This window comes from Mirounga angustirostris, unplaced genomic scaffold (assembly GCF_029215605.1).
Source record: "Mirounga angustirostris isolate CCGP_5_RB_7025 unplaced genomic scaffold, mMirAng1.0.hap1 SCAF_9, whole genome shotgun sequence".
NCBI lineage: Eukaryota > Metazoa > Chordata > Mammalia > Carnivora > Phocidae > Mirounga > Mirounga angustirostris.
The window spans coordinates 17,387,133-17,412,550 of record NW_026991717.1 but is presented as its reverse complement, the minus strand read 5'-3'; the positions used below and the strand labels follow the sequence as shown (position 1 = coordinate 17,412,550).

The following is a 25,418-nucleotide window of genomic DNA, read 5'->3' as shown; positions in this document are numbered from 1 at the left end:
CGGAGCTGGAGGCCTCTGTTTATGCCACATATTTGCCACCTGTGGGCTATACAAATGCAGAAAATTTTAACAGGCGGCACCATGAAGTCATTTTGACTTGTTAATGCTAAAGCTCTGTGTGGGCCTGACCTTGACCACATAGTTTCTTCACCTGTCATGACATTGTGGGAGGCAAGAAGTGGTTTCATTTTATAGCCTTAGAACAAGATGGCCCTTGACTCCCCGTAATTCTCTGGGGTTGGGACTGTAGTGTGTGCTCCAGATCTACCACATCACAAACCATTGAAAATCATCTGCTTCTGATGTAGCCATTGATCCCCCCAATTCTTTTTTTTTTTTTTGATGCCCCCAATTCTTTACCATCCTTCTGAGGGCCAGAATTCTGGGACTGTTATTAAAAATGGCGGATTGGATTTATTTCTAGACACATCCAGGGGATCTGCTGAAATGCCTTGCGTGCCCCTCCAGAGGTAACTTCTTGTTTTTTGACCTGCAATGGATTGTCCTCTGTCTACTTACATTCCATATAGGTGGCCCGGGAGGGACCCCGGGAGACCCCTCTGGGCACTGCCCCTCACTCCTGGAGGCCGATGGGTGCGAAAGGTCAGGGTTGTGAAAACCCCCGTGAGGGACTATGATTCACATTTTGGCTCTTGAGCATGAACGGAATCGTGTGATGGCGCACACACCTGGCCCCGATGTGTGGGTTGGTTCCAAGTGCAAAATTTATCGCATGTGATTTTCCTCTCTCACTTGCTTGTTCTTTCTTTCTTATTTATTTATTTTTTTCCCTTCAAAGGTTCAGTCATTTGGGGAAAGGATTGTGCTTTTCATTCTAAACGTCGTTATTTTTGGAAGATTGGAGAGAAATTTGGATGATGGTGACATGTTTTTTTTACCTCACTCTGTGAAGGAGCAAGCAAAGATTCTGTGGCGGGATGGATCAGCTGTTGGATTTTACACAACCAAAAGGAAAGGTAAGGGACACGCTGCCCCAGGTCGGGGGGAGGGGTGGGGTGGGGAGGCTCCCTAGATGTCTGCCTGCCTCCGAGGACTCCCTCAGCACAAGTGTTCCTTGGAGAGAATCTTCTGGCACAGGAAGTGTCACTAATTCAGCTGTCCTGTAAATAAACCCAAGTAAACCCAAGGTATGGATTTCATTTTCTCATTGCTCATTTTACTGGCAAATAGGGTGAAAACCGTGTCCTTTTGATTCCCAGGCAGTGCCATGTCCCTCATAAAATGTTTATTGCTGCTAATGGTGTAAAATGACTCTGCAAAACATGATGCTCTTCATTTCTTTTCTTTAATGTTACCAATTAGCCGTCAGGAAAAATACCATTGCTAATAGCTGACATGTGGCTCAAAAGCACACTGGATGCCCAGATTTACAGACATTACCTCAGAGGAGGGGGAGGTCGGCCATGATATCAAGGTCAGGGTAAAATACTGGGACTTATTTTTAGGGGCTGCGATGAGAAGTGAGTGTGATATTAGGACCATTTTGCCTCAGGGATTTGGTCTCTTTCTTTAAAGTTGTTTTCTTTAATGCTTTCTTGAGTTTTTTAAAAAGCTGTCAACATCTCTACTCCAAGCAGTCCCAGCCCTGTCCTTCAGTTCTTATTAAGTCCTAAATTTGAGCAAGAATAAAGTTTCCTGGTGAAGCACCACGGACATGCTGTTCTCCTGGTTTACATGTTTTTCTCAGGGGGTTCGGAAGGCTGATTATGGTGTTGAGCTTTGTTCACACTGTGTTTGTTCCACTGGTCCAGGATGGAGGAAATCCACTTTTCTCCCTTTTCTCCCTCTCAGTGTGAGATGACCAGTTTCCCATGCAAGTAACTCTGGTAGTTAACTGTTTGTCAAGGTCAGTCCAGATACTCAAGTAGAGAGGTTGGTTGTATCTGCCTTGTTCTTCCAGAGGCTGACCCAGAACTCAGAGTGGAAGGAGGACCTTAAGATGTCGAGCTGAGGCAGACTAGACTAGGTGCTTGGATTTCTGCCTCTTCTTCATTTTTGATGAATTCCACAAATTTGGTGGAAAGTTCTCTGAAGCTGCTTACTGGGTCACGCCGTTTCATCCATGAACTGATTTTTTTTAAGTGGCAATTGAATTTTAGTTACTCAATTTATTTCATTTAAGAAGTACAAACCAGTAGAATATATGCTTCAGGTATACCTTTCCAATTCAGACGTTTTTTTTTTTTTACTGTCTTTTGCTGGATTAGCTTATTTTTGGAGAGACAGAATAAAAATATTTCTGTTAGAATAATTACATACATGTTGCCACCAGCCATGTGTGAGATTTCCTTGCCAATACTTGGTATTGTGAGTCTTTTTAATTTTACCTATTCTACAAGGTGGGAAGTAGTATTTAATTTTGGTTTTAATTTGCATTTCCCTAATCGTGAACGATATTGATTATGTTTTCATGTGCTTTGTTGATGGTCACGTATCTTCTTTAAGTGTCTGTTAAATATTTTAGCCCATATTTTATTGGGTTGTTTGCTTATTGCAGTTTCTTCGTATGTTATAGATGGCAGTTCTTTATCAGATATGTATTTGGAAAACATTTTCATTTTGGCACAACAGTATTTTTCAGAGAGCAGACATTTGAAATTTTGATGAAATCTATTTTTTATCAATTTACCAATTTTCATTATATTCAGTTCAAAATATTTTCTAATTTGTGATTTTTATGAGTTCTTTAAAGTAAGTTTTAAATTTCCAGATACTTCAGATGTTTTACTTATTTATTTTTGATTTCTAACTTAATTCTGTTGCAGTAAGAGAATGTAGTCTATTACATTTTAAGATTTTAGAAACTATTGAGAATTGTTTAATGGCCCTTTATATGGTCTGTATTGGTAGACATGCCCTGTGGACTTGAAGAAATGTGTATATTCTGCAGGTATTGGGTTTAGTGTTCTGGGAATATCAGTTGGGATAAGGTAATTAATAATGTCATTTAGATTTTCTGCATTCTTACTGGTATTTTTGTCTAGTTCTATCAATTTCTGAGAGTTTGTTAAAGTCTATGATTGTGGATTCATCTCTCATTTTAGTTCTGTTAGTTTTTACTTTAAGTGTTTTGAAGCTTTGTTATCAGTTACATCTATATTTATGATTGTTATACCTACCTGATATATTGACCATTTTATCATTATGAAGTCCCCAATTGTCTTCAGTAATATTTCTTGTTATGAAGTCTGTTTTGTTTGATATTAATATATAGACCCATCATCTTTCTTATGCTTATTGTTTGCATGGAATACATTCTTTGTAGCTTTTTACTGTTAGTCTGTTTATGTCTTTATTATCTGAAGCATATATTTTGTTGACAGAATACAACTCGGTCTTGGATTTTATTTATTTATTTATTTACTTTTAGATTTTATTTATTTGTCAGAGAGGGAGAGAGAGCATTTGCATGCTCACACAAGCAGGGGGAGTGGCAGGCAGTGGGAGAAGCGGGCTCCCCACTGAGCAAGGAGCCCAGTGCAGGACTCAATCCCAGGAACCTGAGACCTGGGACCTGAGACACTTAACCTACTGAGCCACACAGACATCCCTGGGCCTTGGATTTTAAACCTAGTCTTAAAAATGTCTGTTTAAAAAAAAAAAAAAAAGTCTGTCTTTTGAATGGAGTGTTAGTCCACTTACATTTAATTATTGATATATACTGAGGTCTTCCCTTTTGCAGTTTGTTTTGTGTCTTCTGTATTTTTTGTTCCTCTGTCCCTCCTTTGTGTGTTCTTTTATTTTAATCAGATATTTTTTAGTATTTCATTTTAATTTCTCTATTGGCTTTCTAGTTCTATATTTTTGCATTTTTAAATTTTTAGTTTTTGCTCCAGGGATCACATATGCATCTTAAAGTTTTCCCAATTTACTTACAGTTAATACTGAATTACTTCAGATGAAATACAGAAATCTTGCAACAGTATATTTTTGTTTACCTCTTATTTACATAGTGTTATTGTTATATATTAGATCTGTTTATGTTATAAACCTATCATTATGGATTTATAATTTTTAATTTAGTAGTCATATGTTTTAAAATAAATAAATACAGTTAAAATCTTTCTCACATACTTATCTTTAAAAAAATTTTTAATATAGGTCCCACTTGCCATTCAGTGTCATTTTTCCTTTAGGTCGAAGTACTTCCTTTAGAATTTGCTGTAGTGTGGTTCTGCTGGCAACTAATATCTCAGTTTTTGTTTACTGAAAATCTATTTTATTTTGCAGTCATATTTGAAGGGTAGTTTAGCTGGATATAGAATTATTACTGATAATCCTCCCCAACCCCCTTCAGTGCTTTGAATATGTTTTTCCAGTCTTCTGGCTTTCATAGTTTCTGGTGAAAAGTCAGCCAGTTATTTATTATTATTCCCTCATACATAACATGTAGGTTTCTCTGATGGCTTTCAAAGTTTTCCCTTTAACTTTAGCTTTTTTGTAGTTTGACTGTAGTGTGTGTCTAGGAATGATTTTATTTTTGTTTATCTTGAGGTGTGGTGAGCTTCTTGAATCTTTATGTTTTCTACCATATTTTGGAAGTTTTGGGCCATTATTTCTTCAATTTTTAAAAAAATTCTGCTTTCATTGTTCTTTTCCTGGGATTCCAGTTGTGTGTATGCTGGGGTGCTTCATAGTGTCTTAAGTTTTGTCTCAGAGGTTTTATTCGTTTTTCTTCAAACATTTTTCTTTGTTGGATAATTTCTACTGGCACATATTCAAGTTCGCTTGCCATCTCCAGTCTGTCGTTGAGCCCATTGAAAATTTTTAGTTATTGTAGTTTTAAGCTCTAGAATTTATATTATTTTTTGTAGTTGCTATTTCTCTGTTGAGATTTTCCATATATTTCCCTTTAACTTTTTGAATTATTTTATTTCAATACTTTGAATATATTTGTAAAGCCATTTTGAGGCCTTTGCAAAATTCAACATCTGGGTCTATTTAAAATTAGTTATATCGACTACCTTTTTTTTTTCCCCCTCTTGAGTATGGGTCATACTTCCCTGTTTTTTTTTCATGTTGAATAATTTTTGGTTGAAAATTAGATGTTGCAGATATAGTGTAACAACTAATTTTTTTGGTGTGTGTTTTCTGAGGATTTTTAGATTTTTGATCTAGTAGCTGTTCAACCTGCCTAGATTTAAATGGTAGACTTTGTCTCCTTTGTGATCTATAGCTGCTGACATCTGTCTGTGTGACTTCCCATGGCTGTTTCTTTAGCCTGGCCCTGTAGAGGTCTTCGCTGTGCCTGCAGATTTGGTGGCCAAAGATTTGAATATGGATTTGGCTTACCTTTCCTGTTTTTTTTTTGTGGTTTTGTGTTTTATTTTGTTTTGTTTGTTTTTGGCTCCTGCTGGTTTGGGGTTCTGTACTTTCACTGTTCAAGCCCATTTGGCTTCAGCTCTCTGCCACTTGAGCTGTCTCAGTTGAGGAATGTCTATATTTGAGAAAAGCACCAAACTCTCAGATCTGATCCTGTGTGGTGCCATTTTTCAAACTATCTCTCTGGTCTTTGACATATTTCTTGTTGGGTTCCGTGGGGGCTCCTTCACTCATGTGTAGGCTAGTTGTAAGCTAGGGATTTGGGCAGTTGCTCTGAATTTGAGTTTGGTTCATTCTGTGGTTCTTATGCTGCTTTAACTTTCCAGCTACTTTCTTAATCCTAAATCTGATCTCTGACACCTTTAACTGGTAATTTTTCAGCTTTTCCCACCAGTGGTTTCTGTAGCTTTGGGGGTTGAGTTATACCCCATGGTCAGTAAACTGCAAACTCATAGGTTTTACCTAGTCCAATTGCAATTTTCTTTTCTTTTCTTTTTTTTTTTTTTTAAGTAGGCTCCATGCCCAGTGTGGAGCCCACCGCCAGGCTTCAACTCACGACCATGAGATCAACACCTGGGCTGAGATCAAGAGCTGGACGTTTAACCAACAGAACCACATAGGTGCTCTTTCCAGTTGCAATTTCCTGAAATTAAATTTTCGTCTACCTAGTGGTGTCTTTAAATGATTTCTTACATTTATTTCTTAAGTAGTTATTATATGTGGGATTTGCGCTACCATTTCCTTCCACCACCATTATCTGATGGGGATCCTGTTCAGATATGGATCATAGAATTTTATTCCTTTCCTTCTCATCTTTTTCTATAATCAGAGAGAGGGATATATCTTGATGAATTAAGAAATGGTTAATATAGCAGGGCGCCTGGGTGGCTCAGTCGTTAGGTGTCTGCCTTCAGCTTGGGTCACGATCCTGGGATCCTGGGGTTGAGTCCTGTGTGGGGCTTCCTGCTCGGTGGGGAACTTGCTTCTCCCTCTCCCTCTGCTGCCGCCCCTGCTTGTGCCCTCTCTCTCCGTCAAATAAATAAATAAAACCTAAAAAAAAAAAAAAGAAAGAAATGGTTGATATAGCAGCATATAAGTATGTTAAACAAAACGATTTAGTTAGTGAATAGATATATTTTATTATGTCTTATTATTTGCACACATGATTTACGAAAAATCACAGTGAATACATGTGGTTTAATGGACTACAATAGGAGGAGTTTGTAGTTCACAAGTTCAGAACAGTTAACGTTTCTTCAGTCTCGGCTCTGTCCTCTGTGCTTGTCAGGGCATTATGCAGTGTTTTTGTGGATATGGGCATAGCACATGGCATGCTTCTCAACTTCGCAGCATTACAATTTTTCCTTTTGATTCAGAATATCTGTTAATTTAGCTTAAGCTGGGCTGCAGTGTATAATTTCATTCTGAGAGGAAAAGCAAATGTGCAGATTCACTGCATAAATTGGATCACAGGGGCCAGGGGTCACCTATTTAAGAGTATACATTGTTTCTAAGAGCTTTCTTGGCACATACTTTTAAGTATTTTAAAAATTTATTAGACAGTAAAATTGACCTTATTTTTTTTTGGCTTTATAGTTCTGTGAATTTTGACCTATGTATAGATTCATATAACTACAACCATAATTAAAATACAGAGTAAAATCCACCATCCCCAAAACCTCCTTCATGCTATCTATAGTCATTCCGTACCCCCTAGTTGCCACCTGAAACCCCTGGCAACCATTGATTTATTCTCCGTCACTATTGTTTTGTCTTTTCTAGAGTGTTATGTAATGGAATCAAATAGTTTGTAACCCTTTGAGACTGACCCTTTTCTTCTTCTTCTTTTTTTCTTAAGATTTTATTTATTTTAGATAGAGATAGCACGAGCAGAGGGGAGGAGGAGAGGAACAGGGAAAGAATCTCAAGCGGACTCCGAGCTGAATGTGGAGCCTGACCTGGGGCTTGATCCCAGGACTCTGAGATCATGACCTGAGCTGAAATCCAGACCCGGCCACTCCAACAACTGAGCCACCCAGGCGCCCCAAGAGACTGACTCTTTTCACTCGGCATAATGCTATTCATCCAAGTCAATGTGTAGATCAGTAGTTTGTGCCTCTTTATTGCTGAGGAGCACATTCAGTTTGAAACAAGTGGGCGCCTTTGTATAGGCTGAATGAGATCTTTTCAGGTAGACCTCTCTTTGGGAATATTTTCTTAATAGGCTGGTTTGCATTTCTCCCTTCATTTGACTGTTCAGTAATTGTCTTTTATATGAAATAGTGACACTTCAGCCATTTAACTATTTTATGTTGAAATTCTCCCTAGGTAATCAAAACTAATGAGGTTTTACTTTAACTTTTGTTCTCAAACCACTAGTCCACAAGACTGTTAGCTTTCAAGGGAAGAAAATCCTGGACCGGTAAGGGGCGAGTTGGCCAATTTGAGGCAGACCTAAGAAGTGTTTTGCTTTTGTATAAAAATCTAAAAAGAACAGCTTTATATTTCAGATGTCTGAAAACTCCAACACTAATGCAAATCATAAAAGCAGGAGTGACACTTAAAAGTATTAAATTAGGTGATTTGCAATCCAGACAAGCATGTGACCTTCGAGATGGCAGTGATGTTTCGAAGTGACCTCAGCTGCCCTGCTCATCGCAGTGGGGGGGGGGTGAGGGTCTTCTGCTCTCCCCTCCCCCAGATGTCCAATGCCACAGGTACCTCCTGCTGGGTTGTCTCATCGGGCAGGCCCCCCCCAGGCCCTCTTCTGGACTTCAGCAGAAACATAAGTAACGAAGGTGGCATGAGTGGGGAGTGCGGTGTTGGATCAGGTACCGACTGCTGCCCAATGAGAAAGGGGTTGCTGTTGATGAGGAATGGAGGTCCCCTTGAAGACGGGGTATTGGAGGGTGCAGGGAGAAATGCACAGGATGCAGCCTGGCTTCGTCTGCTGGGATGTGCACCAGCAGCTGCTGCATTCTCAGCCTTGCAAACCTGCTAACTTTGCCCACTTATATCTCCTGCTTCCTCATAGGCTTGACTTTAGTTTGCTACGATGCCCACCTGGCCTCTCCCTGTGCCTGCCTTAAAGGGCCAAGATCTATTGTGGTCCTCGTTTCACTTCATTTAAAGTCTCTCGGAAGAATCAGATTGGCCCAGCTGGCCTGTGGATTGGTTTTCTTGTGCATCATGGGTTCACCTTCAGCTTGACTGTGGATGGGGGGGCTGGCTTTCATGGTTCAGATATGGCCACCTGGCCTTCGTTTTTAGCTGTGGTGGGGCCATGTTAAAGGACCGTAGGCTGGATAGACAGCCCATAATAATCCATGGAAGAATCCTGTTTATAAAGTCTCAGTCTGGCCTGGAATACTTGCAGTCACCACCACCAGGCAGCCCTTCATTGCTGCACAGTGGACGATGTGTAATAGACGGAGTGCTCAGCAGACAGTTCGTGCTGCTCACATATTATTGGCTACAGGAGTTCTCAGGTTCCATCCAAGACCTGCTGCATCAGAAACCCTGGCGGTAGACTGGGCCCCTTCGATCTGTCTTAACAAGCCCTCCAGGTGACTCCCAAGGACTGAAGTTGGAGAAACACTCACCCAAGGCATGCATTCTCAGTGGGGAAGCATTGCCCCCAACAATCAAACCTTTTTTTTGGGAAGCAAAAGAATCATGGATAATACAATGGTCTGTGGCTCTCCAAACCTAAACCCTACCCCACAAAGTGTTATTCCTTAGTATTTAGTTGGGGGGGAGGGTGGTGATTAGGAAAAAATGGCTCCTTAGGTTGGTAATAATGAGAAAACATTTGGGCAACACCACTTGAGAGTGTATACTTAAAAGAGAAACTGCGAGGGGCACCTGGGTGGCTCAGTCAGTGAAACGTTTGCCTTTGGCTCAGGTCATGATCCCAGGGTCCTGGGATCGAGTCCCGCACTGGGCTCTCTGCTCAGCGGGGAGCCTGCTTCTCCCTGTGCCCCTCCCCCTGCTCTTGCTTTCTCTCTCTCTCTCTCTCTCTCAAATAAATAAATAAGTAAAATCTTAAAAAAAAAAAAAAGGAACCGCTAGCTGAAGCATATACTCAGCTTCTCCTGAGGGGATGCACAGCTGTCTCCCACAATGGTTGGACATGTGTATACTGTCACCTGCAAAAGGCGAAGAGTGTTTGGTGCTCCACATCTTTATCAACACTGGTATTGTCCAGCTTTTTTTGTGGTTGCTGATCCCGTGGCTATGAAATATTTTATTTTAGAGCCTATTTTCTGATCATTGCTAGTCGGATAGAGATGCCATCCATCTCTTACATGTTGATCTTATGTCTGTTAACCTTGCTAGACTTTCCTCTTAGTTCTATAATTTGTTGGTAGTTTTCTTTGGCTTTTATAATTTTCCTTTGCTCTAGGCCACGTGGCCTAGATTATGTGCAGGGTCCAGCACAGAGTTGAACTGGAGCAGTTCTTGCTCCTGTAATCCAAAAAGGAGGTGAATTACTGATACAGATTTTATTTATTTATTTATTTATTTATTTATTTATTTATTTATTTATTTATTTATTTGACAGAGAGAGACACAGCGAGAGAGGGAACACAAGCAGGGGGAGTGGGAGAGGGAGAAGCAGGCTTGCCCGACGCAGAAGCAGGGAGCCCGACGCGGGGCTCAATCCCAGGATCCTGGGACCATGACCTGAGCCGAAGGCAGACGCTTAACGACTGAGTCACCCAGGTGCCCCCAGATTTTCTTCTATTTAACAACCTGAGATAAAGTCAAGTTGGCCAAAGTTATTTAAGCAGATAAACTCTTTTCCCCAATATTTTAGAGATAAATCAAATTTCATGGCACCTTATAAATAGATTCCTCTTGTTTTTTTTTAATTCCTCTTGTAATAGTAAAATGAAACTTTTAGAAGAAAAATGATATAATTAATGCTTATCTCTAAATGTGTCTTGTTTGGGGGTGGTTCAGGTTAATGCATTGTTTTCAATTGTTCTCGAGAAAAGGCAAGTATTACAAATAGGTGTTATAAACGCTTAGTCCTCCCTGTAAAAGTGATGTTTTTCTGGAGTGGGCACTGGCAACTATGGCCTGGAGGTCAAATTCTGCTCATCGCCTATTTTTGTAAATAGAGTTTTATTGGAACATAGCCATGCCCATTCGTATTGTCCACAGCTGATTTTGTCCACAACTGCAGAAATGAGTGCTTGCTCCTAAAGCCTAAAGTATTTTCTGTCTGGAATTTACAGAAAAAGTTTGCTGGTGCCTAGTCCGGCAGATAGAATTTAAATGTCTCATACTTTAAAAAATAAAATGATTTTATGCAGATAGGTGTTAGCAGCGCTCCCTGGCGGGAAGAATTCAGGAACATCCAGATCATTTACTGATGTCTTCAGTAGATGCTCAGCTGCCCCAGATTCCAAGGAAGTCTGGCTCTGACCTTGTGCAGTGGGTTCCCAGGGAGTCTGGCTCTGACCCGGTTCCAAGGGATATCTGGCTCTGACCTTGTACAGTGGGTTCACCACCCACAGGTAGTATGATTGTAACAAAAGGAGAGTGCTAATGGCTGGCAAAAGTTAACACTTTTAGCTAGTTCTCTGTTGGGTTTCCATGGGTTAGGAGTATCCCAAATATCTTTATAGTCTGAACTTAATCTCTTGGACTGGCAACTGTTGCCTGAATTTGGATTTTTAGAGCAGTTATTCTTAAAATGTGTCAGAGCCAAGCGTCTCCAACCACCACGGACAGCATATTGTCTTTGGGATTAGCAGAGCGAACCTGGACAGGTGCTTCCTAGCACCCACAAATGCTACTTTGCAAAAGGAAACGCACCAAGAGCCAGGCTGCGTTTGGCCAGGCACTTGGCTATTTTGTGCCTTGGGTCCTCCCATCATAACTTCCCTGGGGCCCAGGTCTTAGTTCTCAAAAACAGCCGGCGGTGGGAATACACCCACCCACAGTCATAGACTGTTGTCTCGCCACCTGCCTGTTTTATCTTCCTCCTGACAAATCTCTCTCTTTGAAGCAGATTCCGTTTCTTCTATTACTTTCTGGCCGCCTGTTGCTATCATTTCCTCCATGGCGCACCATCTGTGAATGCTGTCTTAGGTATTCCAAGAATTCCCTCAATGAATTTGTGAAGTAACCCTCCTTGTCTTTTTCTGTGTTTTGTTGGGGTGCCTATTTTTAATGGACAGCCTGTTGTCACCACGTTGCCTCCTCTTTGGTAGGCTTTGTTTTCTTCTCTCAGAGGTTCTGTCTTCAGGTCCTCCCAGGCTGTTGAAGGCAAAGCCTTCATTATGTGCAGTCTTAGTTCATGCCCCTTGGTCATGGTTTCCTCAAAGATACCTTATTGATTCTGCATCTCCTCGAAAACAGCCAGGGTGGTGAGCAGAGAAACCAGCCCCTTACCGTGATCTAGATTAACTTTGTGCACCCTCTTGAATTCTGTTTGTTAATATCGGTTTAAATTTTTTTGACTTATGCTTAAGAATTACTGTTGTTTAGCTGTTTTTCTGATCCTTGGCTGTTTTTTCCTTTGTCCTTAAAAGGTTAGACTCATAGACTAAGTTGGAGAATATTCTCCCTTTTTCTGTTCTCTGGAAGGCTTTCCTTGGAAGTTTGGTAGAACTTATATCTAAAGCCACCTGGCCTGATGTGTTCAGTGTGGGAGAGGTTTAAACTACTGAGTTCATGTTTTGATGCTCATAGGAGCATCATTAGTCTTTCTGTTTTTTTTATGAGTCAGTTTTGGTGGTTTGTATTGTCCTAGGAATTTGTCCTTTTCATCTGTTTTTAAGTTTATTGGCTTAGAGATATTTATTATATTCTTTTACCTTTGAAATTTCTGCCACATCTGTAGCCATATCTTTATTTTAATTCCTAATGTGCTTTATGTATGGTATATTCATTCTTACTTTAGCAACTCTTAAAATTTTTAAAAATCCTTTATATTGTATTTTTGTGTTCTATTTTATTAATTTCTATCCTCCTTGTCTCCTTCCCTTTATTATTATTATTTTTTAAAGATTTTATTTATTTATTTGACAGACAGAGAGACAGCGAGAGAGGGAACACAAGCCGGGGGAATGGGAGAGGGAGAAGCAGGCTTCCCGCCGAGCAGGGAGCCCGATGCGGGGCTCGATCCCAGGACCCTGGGATCATGACCTGAGCTGAAGGCAGACGCTTAACGACTAAGCCACCCAGGTGCCCCTCCTTCCCTTTATTTTCTTTGGGTCTCTCTTCTGTTCTTTTTCAGTCTTTTAAATTCTGATGCTTGGCTTGTTAATTTTCAGTTTTTCTTGTTTTTTTCCTATCAGCATTTATGGTAAAAATGATCTCATCCTGCTGCCCATTTAGCCAGTTCACCCTGGTGTAGCCTCATGGGTTGAACATTCTGACTGGTTTGTGCTTTACCATAGTTTTGTTTGTTTTATTTTGTTTTATCCCCACCACTGACTATGAATTGTAGTCTCCATGGATCTGTTCCCATGACCTTTCTTTCCATGATCAATTATCCTCAGGTAAAAGACCTTTCTGGATATTTAAATTTGCCTGAGAGACCGCATCTTTGTTCCGATTTTGAACAGTGCCCATCTGGAATATGCTTTAATCTCCTAAGTGTTTTAGGTACAGAAAACCTGTGTAATCACTGAAAGTAATTTTAGACACGAAGCAGCCAGAAAGAAGAAGAAAGGGCACCAAGAGGCCCAGAGGTCTTGGTTCTTTTTTTTTTTTTTAAGATTTTATTTATTTATTTGAAAGAGAGAGCATGAGAGAGAGAGAGCACAAGCAGAGGGGAGGGGAAGAGGGAGAAGCAGAGTCCCTGCTGAGTGAGGAGCCCGATGCTGGCCTCGATCCCAGGACCCTGGGATCATGATCTGAGCCTAAGGCAGATGCTTAACCGACTGAGCCACCCAGGCACCCGAGGTCTTGGTTCTTGGCTCAGTTCTGCCACCAGCTACTTTGGTGCTGTGGGCTGGTCTGAGTTTGCTCGGGATCAACAGGCTCTCTATGAGCTGATGAGAGGCAGTTGGGCAGGTGTTACTGATAGAAGGGAGCCAAGCCCTTTGTTGTCTGTGTGTTTTGTTTTGTTTGTTTGTTTTTACTTTTCTTGACCCTGTCACCTGCCATGTCTGTAAAATGGGTAGAATGAATGAGATCATTGCTGGGGTTCTTCCCAACCATCCCATGCTATATGATATGATTTCCTTAGGCTTGATGTGCTGATGATGAGAGTCTATTGACATGCAACCAGCTCATTGCCTCTGCCCCTGTTCATAATCACATAATATTCTTATTACAGCTAATTAGTATCCTTATTAAAACAAACAAACAAAAAAGCCAATTCTTTGGGTTTTGGGAATTGATTTTAAAGATTATATATATATATATATATATATATATATTTTTTTTTTTTTTGAGAGAGAGAGAGAGAGAGAGCAGGAGTGGGGGGGGAGGGACAGAGGGAGAGGGAGAAGCAGACTCCCCGCTGAGCAGGGAGCCCTATTGATCCCAGGATCCTGGGATCATGACCTGAGCTAAAGGCAAACGCTTACCCCGTTGAGCCACCCAGGTGCCCCAGGAATTGATTTTAGAAGATAAATTTTATTTGACCAACCTGATGGTATGATTAGCTGTTAGAAAGGGCTGGTGGGATGCTTTTGTTTCTTCTGCCTCTCTCCCTCCCCCAGCTTTTTATTTTGAAATAATTTTAGATTTACAGAAGAGTTGCAAAGATAGTTCAGAGTTCTTGTTATACCCTTCACCTACTTCCCCCTACTGGTAATACATGACCATGGTATGGGGATCAAACCTAAGAAATTAACATTGTTAATTTTTTAGCAATGTCCTTTATCTCTTATAGGGTTTGATCCAGGATACGACCTTGCATGTAGTTTTCAGATTGTCCTAGTTCCCTGGTCCGATCTGTGACCATTTCTTTGTTCTCCTTGTCTTTCATGACCTGGACACTTTTGAAGAGTACTGGTCAGGAGATTTGTGAAATGTCTCTTAATTTAGGTCTGTCTGATATTTTCACATGATTAGAGTGGGATATGGGTTTGGGGGAAAGTGAAGTGTCCTTGTAATCACATGCTTCCATCACACGTGAAGGTACATGATGCCAACATTACTATTAGCAATGCTCACCCTGATCACTCAAGGGGGTGTCTGGTAGGTTTCTCTACTGTAAAGTTACTATTTTTCCTCTTTTACACTTGATTGTATCTTTTTCATATAATTTCAATGTAATAATTTTATTGTTATTATTTATTTAAAGATTTTATTTATTTGAAAAAGAGAGAACATGTGAGCAGAGAGGGGCAAAGGGGGAGGGAGAGGGAGAAAGAATCTGAAGCAGACTCCACACTGAGTGGGGAACCAGATGTGGGGCTCAATCTCACGACTGTGAGATCATGACCTGAGCTGAAACCAAGAGTCAGATGCTTAACCCACTGAGCCACCCAGGCGCCCCAATACAATAATTTTAATACAATTTGTTGAATCTTTTAAAAATCAATTTTGTTGAGGTATAATTTTACACTCCATAAAATTTGCCGATGGTAAGGGATTTCTAAAAAATTTAGAGTTTTGGATATTTCCATCACCCCAAAAAGTTGCCTGTTTGCTGCCAATCTCTGTTTCCACCCCAGCTCTAGGCAACCCCCAGTCTGCTCTCTGTCTTTATCAATTTGCCTTTCCAGGGTATTTCATCTAAATGGAATGATACAATATGTGGTGTTTTCTGTCTGGCTTATTTTACTTAATGTTTTTGAGGTTCATCCAAATTGTAGCAAATACTAGCTTCCTAGGAATAGAATTGGTGGGTCATCTGATAAGCACATGTTTAACTTTAAGAAACTGTCAAATTATTTGACAAAGTAGCTTTACCATTACACATTCCCATCAGCGTATGGGACGGTTTCAATTTCTCCACATCTTGTCAACATTTATTACTGCTTGTCATCTTGACTATAGCCATTTTTTAGTAGGTCAAAAGTAGCATTGCATTGTGGTTTTAATTTTCATTTTCCTAGTGGTTAATGATGTTGAGTGTCTTTTCACTGATTATTAACCGTTTGTATGTCTTCTCTGAAAAAGTGTTCAGATCATCTGTCCATTTTTAATTGGTGGTTTTCTTTTTATTGTATTGTTAGAGTTCTTTATATAGTCTGGATATGTCCTTTATCAGAAATGTGATTTGTAAATATTTTCTGCAGTCTAACTTTGAAGTACAAAAGTTAACTTTAATAAAGTCAGATTTGTCAATTGATTGTGCTTCTGTATTGAATTTAAGAACTCTCTGACTAACCCAAGGTTGTGAAGATTTTCCTTTATGTTTTCTTCTGAAAGCTTTATAGTTTTAACTTCTATTTATTCCTAGATCCATCTTGAATTACGGTTCTCAACTCCTTTTGATAAGTGTTAAGGAGCACAACTGATGAATTATATGATATGAGTATGTTTACTTTTGTAAAAACCACCAAGCTGTCATCCAGAGTTGCTATATCATTTTGCATTTCCCCCAACAATGAATGAGAGTTCCTATTGCTCCGCATCCTCACCAGCATTTGGTGTTGACAGTTCTGGAATTTGGTCACTCTATTAGGTGTGCAGTGATATCTTGTTGGTTTAATTGGCATTTATCTGATGACATGATGTGGAGCATCTTTTGATACGCTCATCTGTTGTACGTATACATCTTTGATGAGGTCTCTATTAAAATCTCTGGTCTACTTTTTACTTTTTAATCAAGTTGTTTGTTTTCTTACAATTGATTTTTTAAAGTTCTTTGTATATTTCAGATAACAGTTCTTTATCAGACAAATGTGTCTTTTGCAAATATTTTTTCCCAGTTCATGCCTTGCCTTTTCATTCTTTTGACATGGTCTTTCACAGAGCAGCAAATTTTAATTTTAATGAAATTCAGCTTGTCAGTTTTTTCTTTCATGGATCATGCCTTTGTTATTGTATGTAAAAAATTTATCGCTAAACCCAAGGTCATCTAGATATTCTCTTGTGTTCTTTTCTTTCTTTTTTTTTTTTTAAGATTTTATTTATTTATTTGACAGAGAGAGACACAGAGAGAGAGAGTGAACACAAGCAGGGAGAGTGGGAGAGGGAGAAGCAGGCTTCCCCTGGAGCAGGGAGCCTGATGCGGGGCTTGATCCCAGGACCCTGGGACCATGACCTGAGCCGAAGGCAGACACGCCCAATGACTGAGCCACCCAGGTGCCTCTCTCTTGTGTTATTTTCTAGGAGTTTTGTAGTTTTGCGTTTTATATGTATGTCTGTGATTCATTTTAAGGCAAGTTTTTTGAAGGGCTTGAGGTCTGTGTCTAGATTATTATTATTTTTTTTCATATGGATATCCAGTTGTCCAGTATCACTTACTGGGACTGTCCTTTCTCCATTGACTTTACTTTGCTTGTTTGTCAAAGATCAGTTGACTATATTTGTGTGGATCTAATTCTGGGCTTTCTGTTCTGTTCCAGCTTCTTCCCTTAAAAAAAAAAAAATTTTTTTTTATTTATCAATATCCAGTCATCTCACCACCATTTGTTGAAAAGACTGTCTTTTCCTTATTTGAAAAGGGCACCTTTGTTGAAGTTCAAAGTGTAAGAGTTTATTTCTGGACTCATTTCTGTTCCACTGATGTATGTGCCTATCCTTGCACCAGTATCCCACTGGCTTGCCTGCCTTGATTTTATAAGAAACCTTGAAATTGGGTAGTGTAAAACTTCCAACTTTACTCTTCTTTTTCAGAACTGGGTTGCTTATTGTAGAGACTTTGCATTTCATGTCAATATTAGTATCAGCTTGTCAGTGTCCACAAAAATGCCTGCTGGTGGGGCGCCTGGGTGGCTCAGTTGATTGTGTCTGACTCTTGATTTCAACTCAGGTCATGATCTCAGGGTCATGAGATCGAGCCCCGTGTTGGGCTCTATGCTGGGTGTGGAGCCTGCTTAAGATTCCCTCTCTCCCTCTCCCTCTGTCCCTTTCCCTCCCTCCCCACCCCCTGCCCTCCCTCTCACTCTCTCTTAAAAAAAGAAAATGCCTGCTAAGATTTTGATAGGCATTGAACTTACAGACCAGTTTGGGAAGAATTGCCATCTTAACAGTATTGAGTCATCCAATCCATGAACATGGAATGTCTCCATTTATTTAGATTTTCTTTAATTTCCCTTGACAATGTTTGCTAGTTTTTCAGTATTCAAGATTTGAGCTTCTTTTGTTTAAATATATTCCTAAATACCGACTCTTTTTTAAGGCTATCATGAATGGAATTGTATTTTTATTTAACATTAAACCTTTTCAGCTTTGGAAGACTTTATCATTTGGGGAATGTTGTTCTCATTGTCTGTAGAAGTTGGAAGTTATAGAATTCCAATCCAAGTTTGTACTATCATTTCAAGAACAATGAAGGTGAAATTCAAATACTCTACAATTACCATCTCAAGTGAATTTGGTGGTATTGATCACTGGCCACAGATTATTTATTTCATTCATTTTCCCACAAAACCAACCATTCAGCTCACCATCCTTTTGATTGACAGTAGGTGGCTCTGCTTTTTGGGGGTGGCTCGATGTTTGCTGGGACCACAAGGGTACCCAGGCCATGTTTCTTTCATGGTGACAGGCTAGTCCAGATTTGTTCTTGGGGTGAGTGGCAGGGATATGAGAGAGAACAGATGGGCACTGGACCCTATGTGGCCAGACCCAGTCTCTTGATGGCAGGTGCTTCAGAACCACATGTAAAGGGATGTGGATACAGGAGGGGTAATAACTGTGGCCATTTTTGCAGTTATTATGGTAGCATGTGTCTCTGCAACTCAGTCTGGCCGATTAGAATTGGAGTCAGTTTTTTGTTTGGGAGATTACCCACCTTCTGAATCTTGGTGGGGATGAATACCTCTTTTTCTAATAGGAGCTGAATATGCTACATACTCCTTCTCCTGGACTCTAGTGCATCTAGGACACAGGCCCCTGTGCAGCTTGGAAGAGAGAAAGATGATGTAGTAGGCTCCATGTAGCACCGATTTTCTGGTTAGGGTGATGACAGAGGCAACTGGCTGCAACACTAAGCTCCCATTGCAGAAACAGCAACTGTGCTGGTATTGGTGCTGGTTGCAGTGAAGTTCAGTTCAGGGTAGAAAAGTGGGAAAGGGGGCGCCTGGGTGGCTCAGTGGTTAAGCGTCTGCCTTCGGCTCAGGTCATGGTCCCAGGGTCCTGGGATCGAGCCCCGCATCAGGCTCTCTGCTCCGCGGGAAGCCTGCTTCTCCCTCTCCCACTCCTCCTGCTTGTGTTCCCTCTCTCACTGTGTCTCTGTCAAATAAATAAATAAAATCTTAAAAAAAAAAAGAAAAAAAGAAAAGTGGGAAGGGTGCCAACTGTCACCTCTCCTGCTCTGCTATAGCAAGGTCATTGATATCGTAGGGGAAACAGGACTTAGTCTATTCGGGGTAAATGTACTTTGCCTTAATAGGACATGATGACCCCTTGTTAGAGTTACCAAAACAAGTCCATGCCCTAGAGATGTATTGGGTGGATCTCCCAGCCCGTACAGCCTGGGTTCATGGAGAACTTCGATGTCGCCCAGATGCTTCTCATTGGCTTCAAGTGTCTCTGTGAACTGTGCGTGGTGAGGGCAGCATCTCAGGGTCTTGGGTGCATGAATGGTCCATTCACCTGGGTTTGCTTTTCATTTCCGTGCAGTAGTCTGGTGGCTGTCCTCCCAGTGATCAATCACATGTGGGCTGACCCGCCAGCTGGGGAGAACTGGTGGTTTGGGAGGATCTGCTGTCTTGTCAGGTTGTTTCGTCAGTGATGTGAGCCCTTCTTCCAGGTGGTACCAATGACCCGGCTGTGTGGGCATTCTGCAGGATTCTGGCAGCTTGGTGCAAGTCTGGGGCCAGTGCATGTCACTTCCTTTCCCTGCAGGCAGCCTGTGTGGTGATGGCACAGGTGTGTGCTACCTGCTGCCTGTCTTCGACACCGTGTTTGTCAGGAGGACGTACCGTCGCCAAGGCCTGGGCATGGCCATGCTGCAGGACTTCTGTGAGACATTCCGAGAGGACGAGGCTCTGGGCGTCAGTTGGCCAATTTCTCCTGCCATGTACCAAGGTAAACCCACCTTGTATCAGGAGGAAGAGTTGGGGTAATGGTGATGGATAACACATGTGCGTTCTAGGTGACTGTGAGGAGGGAGGTTCCTTGGCACTCTCGGCATGTGGGTCTTCTTTTCCTCCTGAGAAATCTCCCATTGCTTCCGCACAGATGAGGCTTTATGCTGTATCACAGGCGGCGAGCCCTTCCCAGCCTGAGAAATAATTGGTTTAGAGCTAATAAAAAAGAAGTCACAGGGGCGCCTGGGTGGCTCAATCGTTAAGCCTCTGCCTTCGGCTCGGGTCATGATCCCAGGGTCCTGGGATCGAGCCCCGCATTGTGCTCTCTGCTCAGCCGGAAGCTTGCTTCTCCCTCTCCCCCTGCTTGTGTTCCCTCTCTAGCTGTCTCTCTTTCTGTGACAATTAAATAAATAAAATCTTAAAAAAAAAAAAAAAGAAGTCACACAACCTCAGAGAGAAGTAGAATCCAGAGAAGTGCGTCTGTGCTGCCAATTGCTGCTGGGCGCTCAGAGGGCCTTTGCTCCTTTACTTGAAGCTTAGAGCCCATGACGTCATCCTTTCCACTAGAAGCTGCAAGCGATCCTTAGGAGCTTCAGCTGGGAGGGCAGCTGGAGTGCAAAGGCAAGCTCTGACAGCACTGAGCCCCCAAGCACCTCTGTAGCTCCTACTGCAGAAGACAGTCCCCTCTTCCATTCTTGACCCACTGAGTCCCTGTATTGGTCAGAGTTCTCCAGAGAACAGAACCAATAGGATGTAGATATATAGAGAGAAGAGATTTAATATGAGGAACTGACTTTCATGATGTGGAGACTGAGACTCTCAGGATCTGCAGTTGTTAGCAAGCTGGAGACTCAGGAGAGCCGATGGTGTCCTAACAGTCCAAATGCCCACAGGCGCCAGACCCAAGAAAAGCCAACAAAAAGTTTTTGGTTCAAATCCAAAGGCAGTAAAAGATCGATGTCCCAGCTCAACAGGCAGGAGGAGTTCCCTCTTACTTGTGGGAGGGTCAGCTTTTTTGTTCCATAATCAGGCCTTCAACTGATTGGATGAGGCCCACCCACATGCAGGAAGGCAATCTGCTTTACACAGTCTACTGATTCAAATGCTGATCTCATCCAAAACACCTTCACAGACATACCCAGAATAATGTTAGACCAAATATCTGGGTACCGTTGGCTCAGTCAGGTTGGCACTTAAAGTGAACTGTCACAGTCCCTTTCCATATTCTGGAAGAGAAATCTTTATATATATTTGTCAGAGGAAATGAAAAAAGCTCTGATACTAAACATCACATTCCAAGTCAGTAAGGAGGGCAGATTCTGGTGGGTATTTCCCCAGGGTCCCTTTGTGCCCCCCCCCCGCCCACGAAGCCCACCCACCCCACATTGGGTTCTGTTTCACTTCTTGTGATACAGATGTTTTTGGACCCTTAGTATTGAGTTTCCAGTGCCATTATCATATGGGGAGAACAGATAAGAGAGAGAAGGTAGGAAAGGTAAGGAAATTTCTGTTGCTCTGAAGTCCTAAGAAAAGCAGGTGAAACATATTTTCAAGTAGGTTTAGTCATTTCTTTGTATTTCCAAAGTCTTGGTCTATAATTAAACTCTGAAGATCCTTGAATTTCTGCAAAGAGCATTCCAGGCTTACTGCATTGTGTTGCTCACTTTGAGGTGTTGGAAAGTTCCAGAACCTAGGCAGCTGGTTCTCTGTCCACATGCCTGTCCTGTTCCTCTCATTTTTTTTTTTAAGATTTTATTTACTTATTTGAGAGAGAGAGAGAGCACACAAACAGGGGGAGTGGCAGAGGGAGAGGGAAAAGCAGACTCCCTGCTGAGCAGGGAGCCAGATGTGGGGCTCCATCCCAGGACCCTGGGATCATGACCCGAGCTGAAGGCAGATGCTTACCTGACGGAGCCACCCAGGTGCCCCCCCCCCCCCCTTATTTTTGCTTCGGCTCTGAGACCTTTGTTTGAGTGCATTGGCCTCCCAGGGCAGCCACCTCAGGTTTCCTAGGGAAATAGCAGCCTCCAAGGGTGGGGGGCTGCTCCAGGGCCAGCTCTGCTGAGACCCTTGCAGTGTTCTGTGGATCCCTATTCTCCCTCCTCTTTCTCTGCCCTGCAGAGAAAGAAGATATGAAGGTGCTGATTCTGAAGCATGCTACTTGTCTTAGGGGTTTCAGCTTCCTAGCCAAGGATGCTGGGGCCTCAGGCTTTTATATCACCCCTGGCTGTATCTGGGCATGTAGGTGAATAGGTAGAGTGTGGAGAAAGAAGCTTCTGGAGGCTCAAGCCTGGATCCAGGTGCACTGACTGCACCCTTCACTGACTGGCTTTTATTGAGTACCTTTGAATGGACAACAGGGACTCCTGTCCACAGCCCCATTCTTTAGAGCCCCCTTGCAGCTGTGACTCTCTCCATGGCGTCAGGAGTCTGTGGGCCCAAAAGGATATTCCTCCTGGGTCCAGGCCACTCCTAAGACAGCTCAAGGTACTAGGACTCCAGGATTCCTGCCAGTAGTGCTGAGGGCTGGAGTAGACTCCATCCCTGGATCTGTGCATCTAAGGGTGGACCATGCCACCAGTTTGCATGTCTTTAGACCCCAGGGACAGCCACTGGTGGGACGTGGATGGAGTGTGGGCATGGTGTCCACATTTGTATGCACAGGCCCCTTGTGGTGTATGTGTGTGGGGCTGGGGTAGGAGGAGAAGCAGGTGGGCAGCCTGCTGGGGGCCGGCTCTCTTGGTATTGCCACATTCTGGTGCAAAACTCCAAGGAGTCCAAGAAATTCTAAATTTGAAACTGGCTTTCCCTGTTGTTATGAAGTTATATTTGTCAAGATAGGAGAGCAGAACATTCTATCTAGCACTCTGCTAGCTTGGCTTACACTTTCTGAATACTTAGTGTCATGCTCTGGAGGTTTCCATCTGTGCTGTTGCCCTGGGCCGGGAAATATTAGGAGAGGGCCTGATGGTGTCCCCATGGGCACCTGCAGGACCAGGAGCAGCTTCCCATTTGGCTGGATTTGGGGCACTGCCGTGTGAAAAATGCTCACCCTGTGAACGTGGACATAGAAGTCTATAAGCCTTGAGATGACTCTGGAATCAAGGCATCTGCAGAGGATGTGCTGGAAGGTTCTGTGGGAGAGGAGAGCTGGGGAGGCTCAGGGGGAGGAAGGACAGTGCCTGAGGAGAGGACAGTGTGGGGTGATGTTATGGCCTTAATTGGGTCCCCTCGAGTCTTATGTTGAAGCTTCAGTCCCCCACGTGACTGTGTGTGGAGGTGGGGCCATTAAAGAGGTGATTAAGTGAGGTCATATGAGTGGGGCTCTGATCCACTAGACTGGTAAGAAGAGGTTCTTATTTGTAAGAGGGGCCGGGACACAGGTATAGAGGGAAGACCCCGTGAAGGTACAGCGACAAGGCGGCCCTCAGCGAGCCTCTGCCTACATCCGGAGGTGGGACTCCCTTCCCTGTGAGACAGCGAGTCTGCTGTTGAAGCCCCCCAGTGTGTGGCGTTCTGTTATGGCGGCCCCAAGCTAAGATGGGGGTAGGTGAAAGTGTGAGCACCACGTGGCAGGTGAGAAGGTGAAACGGTGGTTCGTGCGGAACAGGATCAGAGCGGTGAGCCGGGGCGGGGTGGGCGGGGCCTCACCAGGAACCGGAAGTGCCTTGAGAGGCAGAAGGGGGCGGGCCTTCCTGGCTCACAGTGCGCGTGCTCAGTCTGCAGGAAGTTCCTGTTGGCCCATCCGGAGGAGCGGGGTCGCCTGTGGGAGGTGGAGCCCCCAGGAGCCTGGGGCCAGCGAGGCAGCATCTGGCTGAAGGTTCAACTGCAGCAGTCAAGACCTCCAGACTGTGAGTCGCAGTGAGCGCCGTGCCCTTTGAAGCCCGGGTTAATGCGTGCTGATGGAGTCAGGCCGGTACAGGTGTTCTGTTTAATGTTGCAAGAACCGAGGGGGGAGGGAGACCAGAGTGGGGGCTTCTTGTCCTTGGCCCACCGTCCTTTCCTGAACGAACCACACCTTCTAAACCTTGCGCTAGATCTCCCCCAGTTTAGCTAAATCAGAAGCTCTCAGGGACGGAGGGGCTCCTCGTTTATAATTAGAAGGATCTCTGAAACCTAGATGAATGTGTGCACCTGGTTAACAATTGGAAAGCCACACAAGGGTTTACTCTGAAGAGCCAGCCTTCCATGCCCCCTCCCGCCACCCTTGTGGGAGATGACACGCATCCGTAAATGGTAGCGTTGCATAGATAGCATTCTGCAAAGGAGTACCTTGTCCTTCCTGTCCTTTTTACTGGCAGCATAGTATGCTGCTGGGTGGAGATGTTGTTTATTTGGGCAGCCCCGGTTACAGACAGACACTGTCCTCAGTTTGGGGTGTTAGAGCTCCTTGGTGAGTTTGCTGGCGGGGTGTTGATGGAGGGGGTTTTCGAGCAATGAGAACAGGTGGAGGGTCCCAAAGGGAGGCAGCGGCTGGGAAGACCAGACATACTGGTGTCTGATTCTCCAAGTTACTTTTTTTTTTTTTTTAAGATTTTTTATTTATTTGACAGAGAGAGATACAGCGAGAGAGGGAACACAAGCAGGGGGAGTGGAGAGGGAGAAGCAGGCCTCCTGCCAAGCAGGGAGCCCGATGCGGGGCTCGATGCCAGGACCCTGAGATCATGACCCGAGCCAAAGGCAGACGCTTAACGACTGAGCCACCCAGGCGCCCCTCCAAGTTACTTTTTAACAGTGTGTCTTCCACCTCTTCCACGTTGAGCATGGATTGCACACTGCTGCTGGTTCTTAGCTCAGTGCTCAAGGTGAGGGTCCCTGGAGGCAGGGCCGGATCCGTGCAGAGCCCGTGAGGCTGCAGGTGCGGTGTATGGGTGGGAGGCGCAGGAGGTTTTAAGAGTTTTAAGTTCACTGGCCAAAGTGAAAGCCCTAGCTTTTCTTCCCTGCTGGGAAAGGAAGCTCTGGTCAGCATCAAATGCAACATCCCAGGCTGCAGGTAGCTCATTAGGGGGCAGTGGGTAACTGATTTACCTTAGGTCGTGACAGGGAAGAGCGTCTTGGAGTTTATTGATGATAACAGTGATAGGTTTTGCTTTTATGGTGCCTTTCAGCTAGAAGACTTAGTGGATCTTTACAGATATTAATGGGGTGACCAGGCACCTGAGAAGGAGGCCATGGCAGGGCTGTGACTACGATCCTAATGAGGTGGTTAAATGACTTGCCCTGTGGCATCCACAGTTAGAAATGGAGATAGTACCCATGCACTAAGGTGAACAGCCGTGCGGGTTTAGGTTTATCCAGGAGCTTTACAAATGAGCCTGCAGCTCCCACGTGGACGAGGCCTTTGTGTCTTGGATGTTGCAGTTCCTTGGCTGGGAATGAAAAAAAAAAAAGTTTGTGAATCTGAATGTGGAAATAATGTGGAAATTGCACAGGCCAGAGGGGGGTAAAGAAGGGGAGGGCGTTTTCTCATAATTGGGGAGATTGCTTTCCTCCGAAGAGAATTCCGCTGGGGGTTATTTCAAGAGCTGAGAGTTGGTGTGGTCTGGTCACAGGAAACTGAGCTGGAAGTCAGATGCCAGACCTGTCACTTTAACTCACTCTGTGAGATTTGCCAACTCTCTCTTTAAAGCAGCAAATGAGGGAACTTTCACAGAGAATGTTCCAGAAGCATGCTTGGAGTCCTTTGAAGGAAGAAGGGTCATCATTATAATTATGATATAATTAGATTACTAAAACTATGTAATTAAAAAAAAAATCTAAATTATGATCTTTTCACTCCCTGTGTAAATCATGGCTAGTTCCCAGTTTTCACCCACAACTTCTGTCTCCCCCCGGGGCCAGCAGTCAGGATTTTAATTCACTCAGGAGGGTTTTCAGCCAGCCAGCTTCATCTTGTAACAATTTTGTCAGCACTGACATTTCAGGTTTTTTCCGGGTTGGTGAGTGGGGGCTGCA

General features: G+C 43.1%; 1 protein-coding gene across 1 annotated transcript in view; it reads left to right on the top strand.

The window, feature by feature from the left end:
* Window positions 1-23,328, top strand: part of LOC123862269 (protein FAM169B-like) — a 62,787-nt gene extending 39,459 nt beyond the window's left edge. Inside the window, exons 5-7 of the mRNA XM_064569714.1 lie at window positions 800-977; window positions 19,279-19,461; window positions 23,183-23,328. Coding sequence (XP_064425784.1) covers window positions 800-977; window positions 19,279-19,461; window positions 23,183-23,328 — 507 coding nt within the window. The remainder of the gene's footprint in view (window positions 1-799; window positions 978-19,278; window positions 19,462-23,182) is intronic.
* Window positions 23,329-25,418: the final 2,090 nt, after the last annotated feature.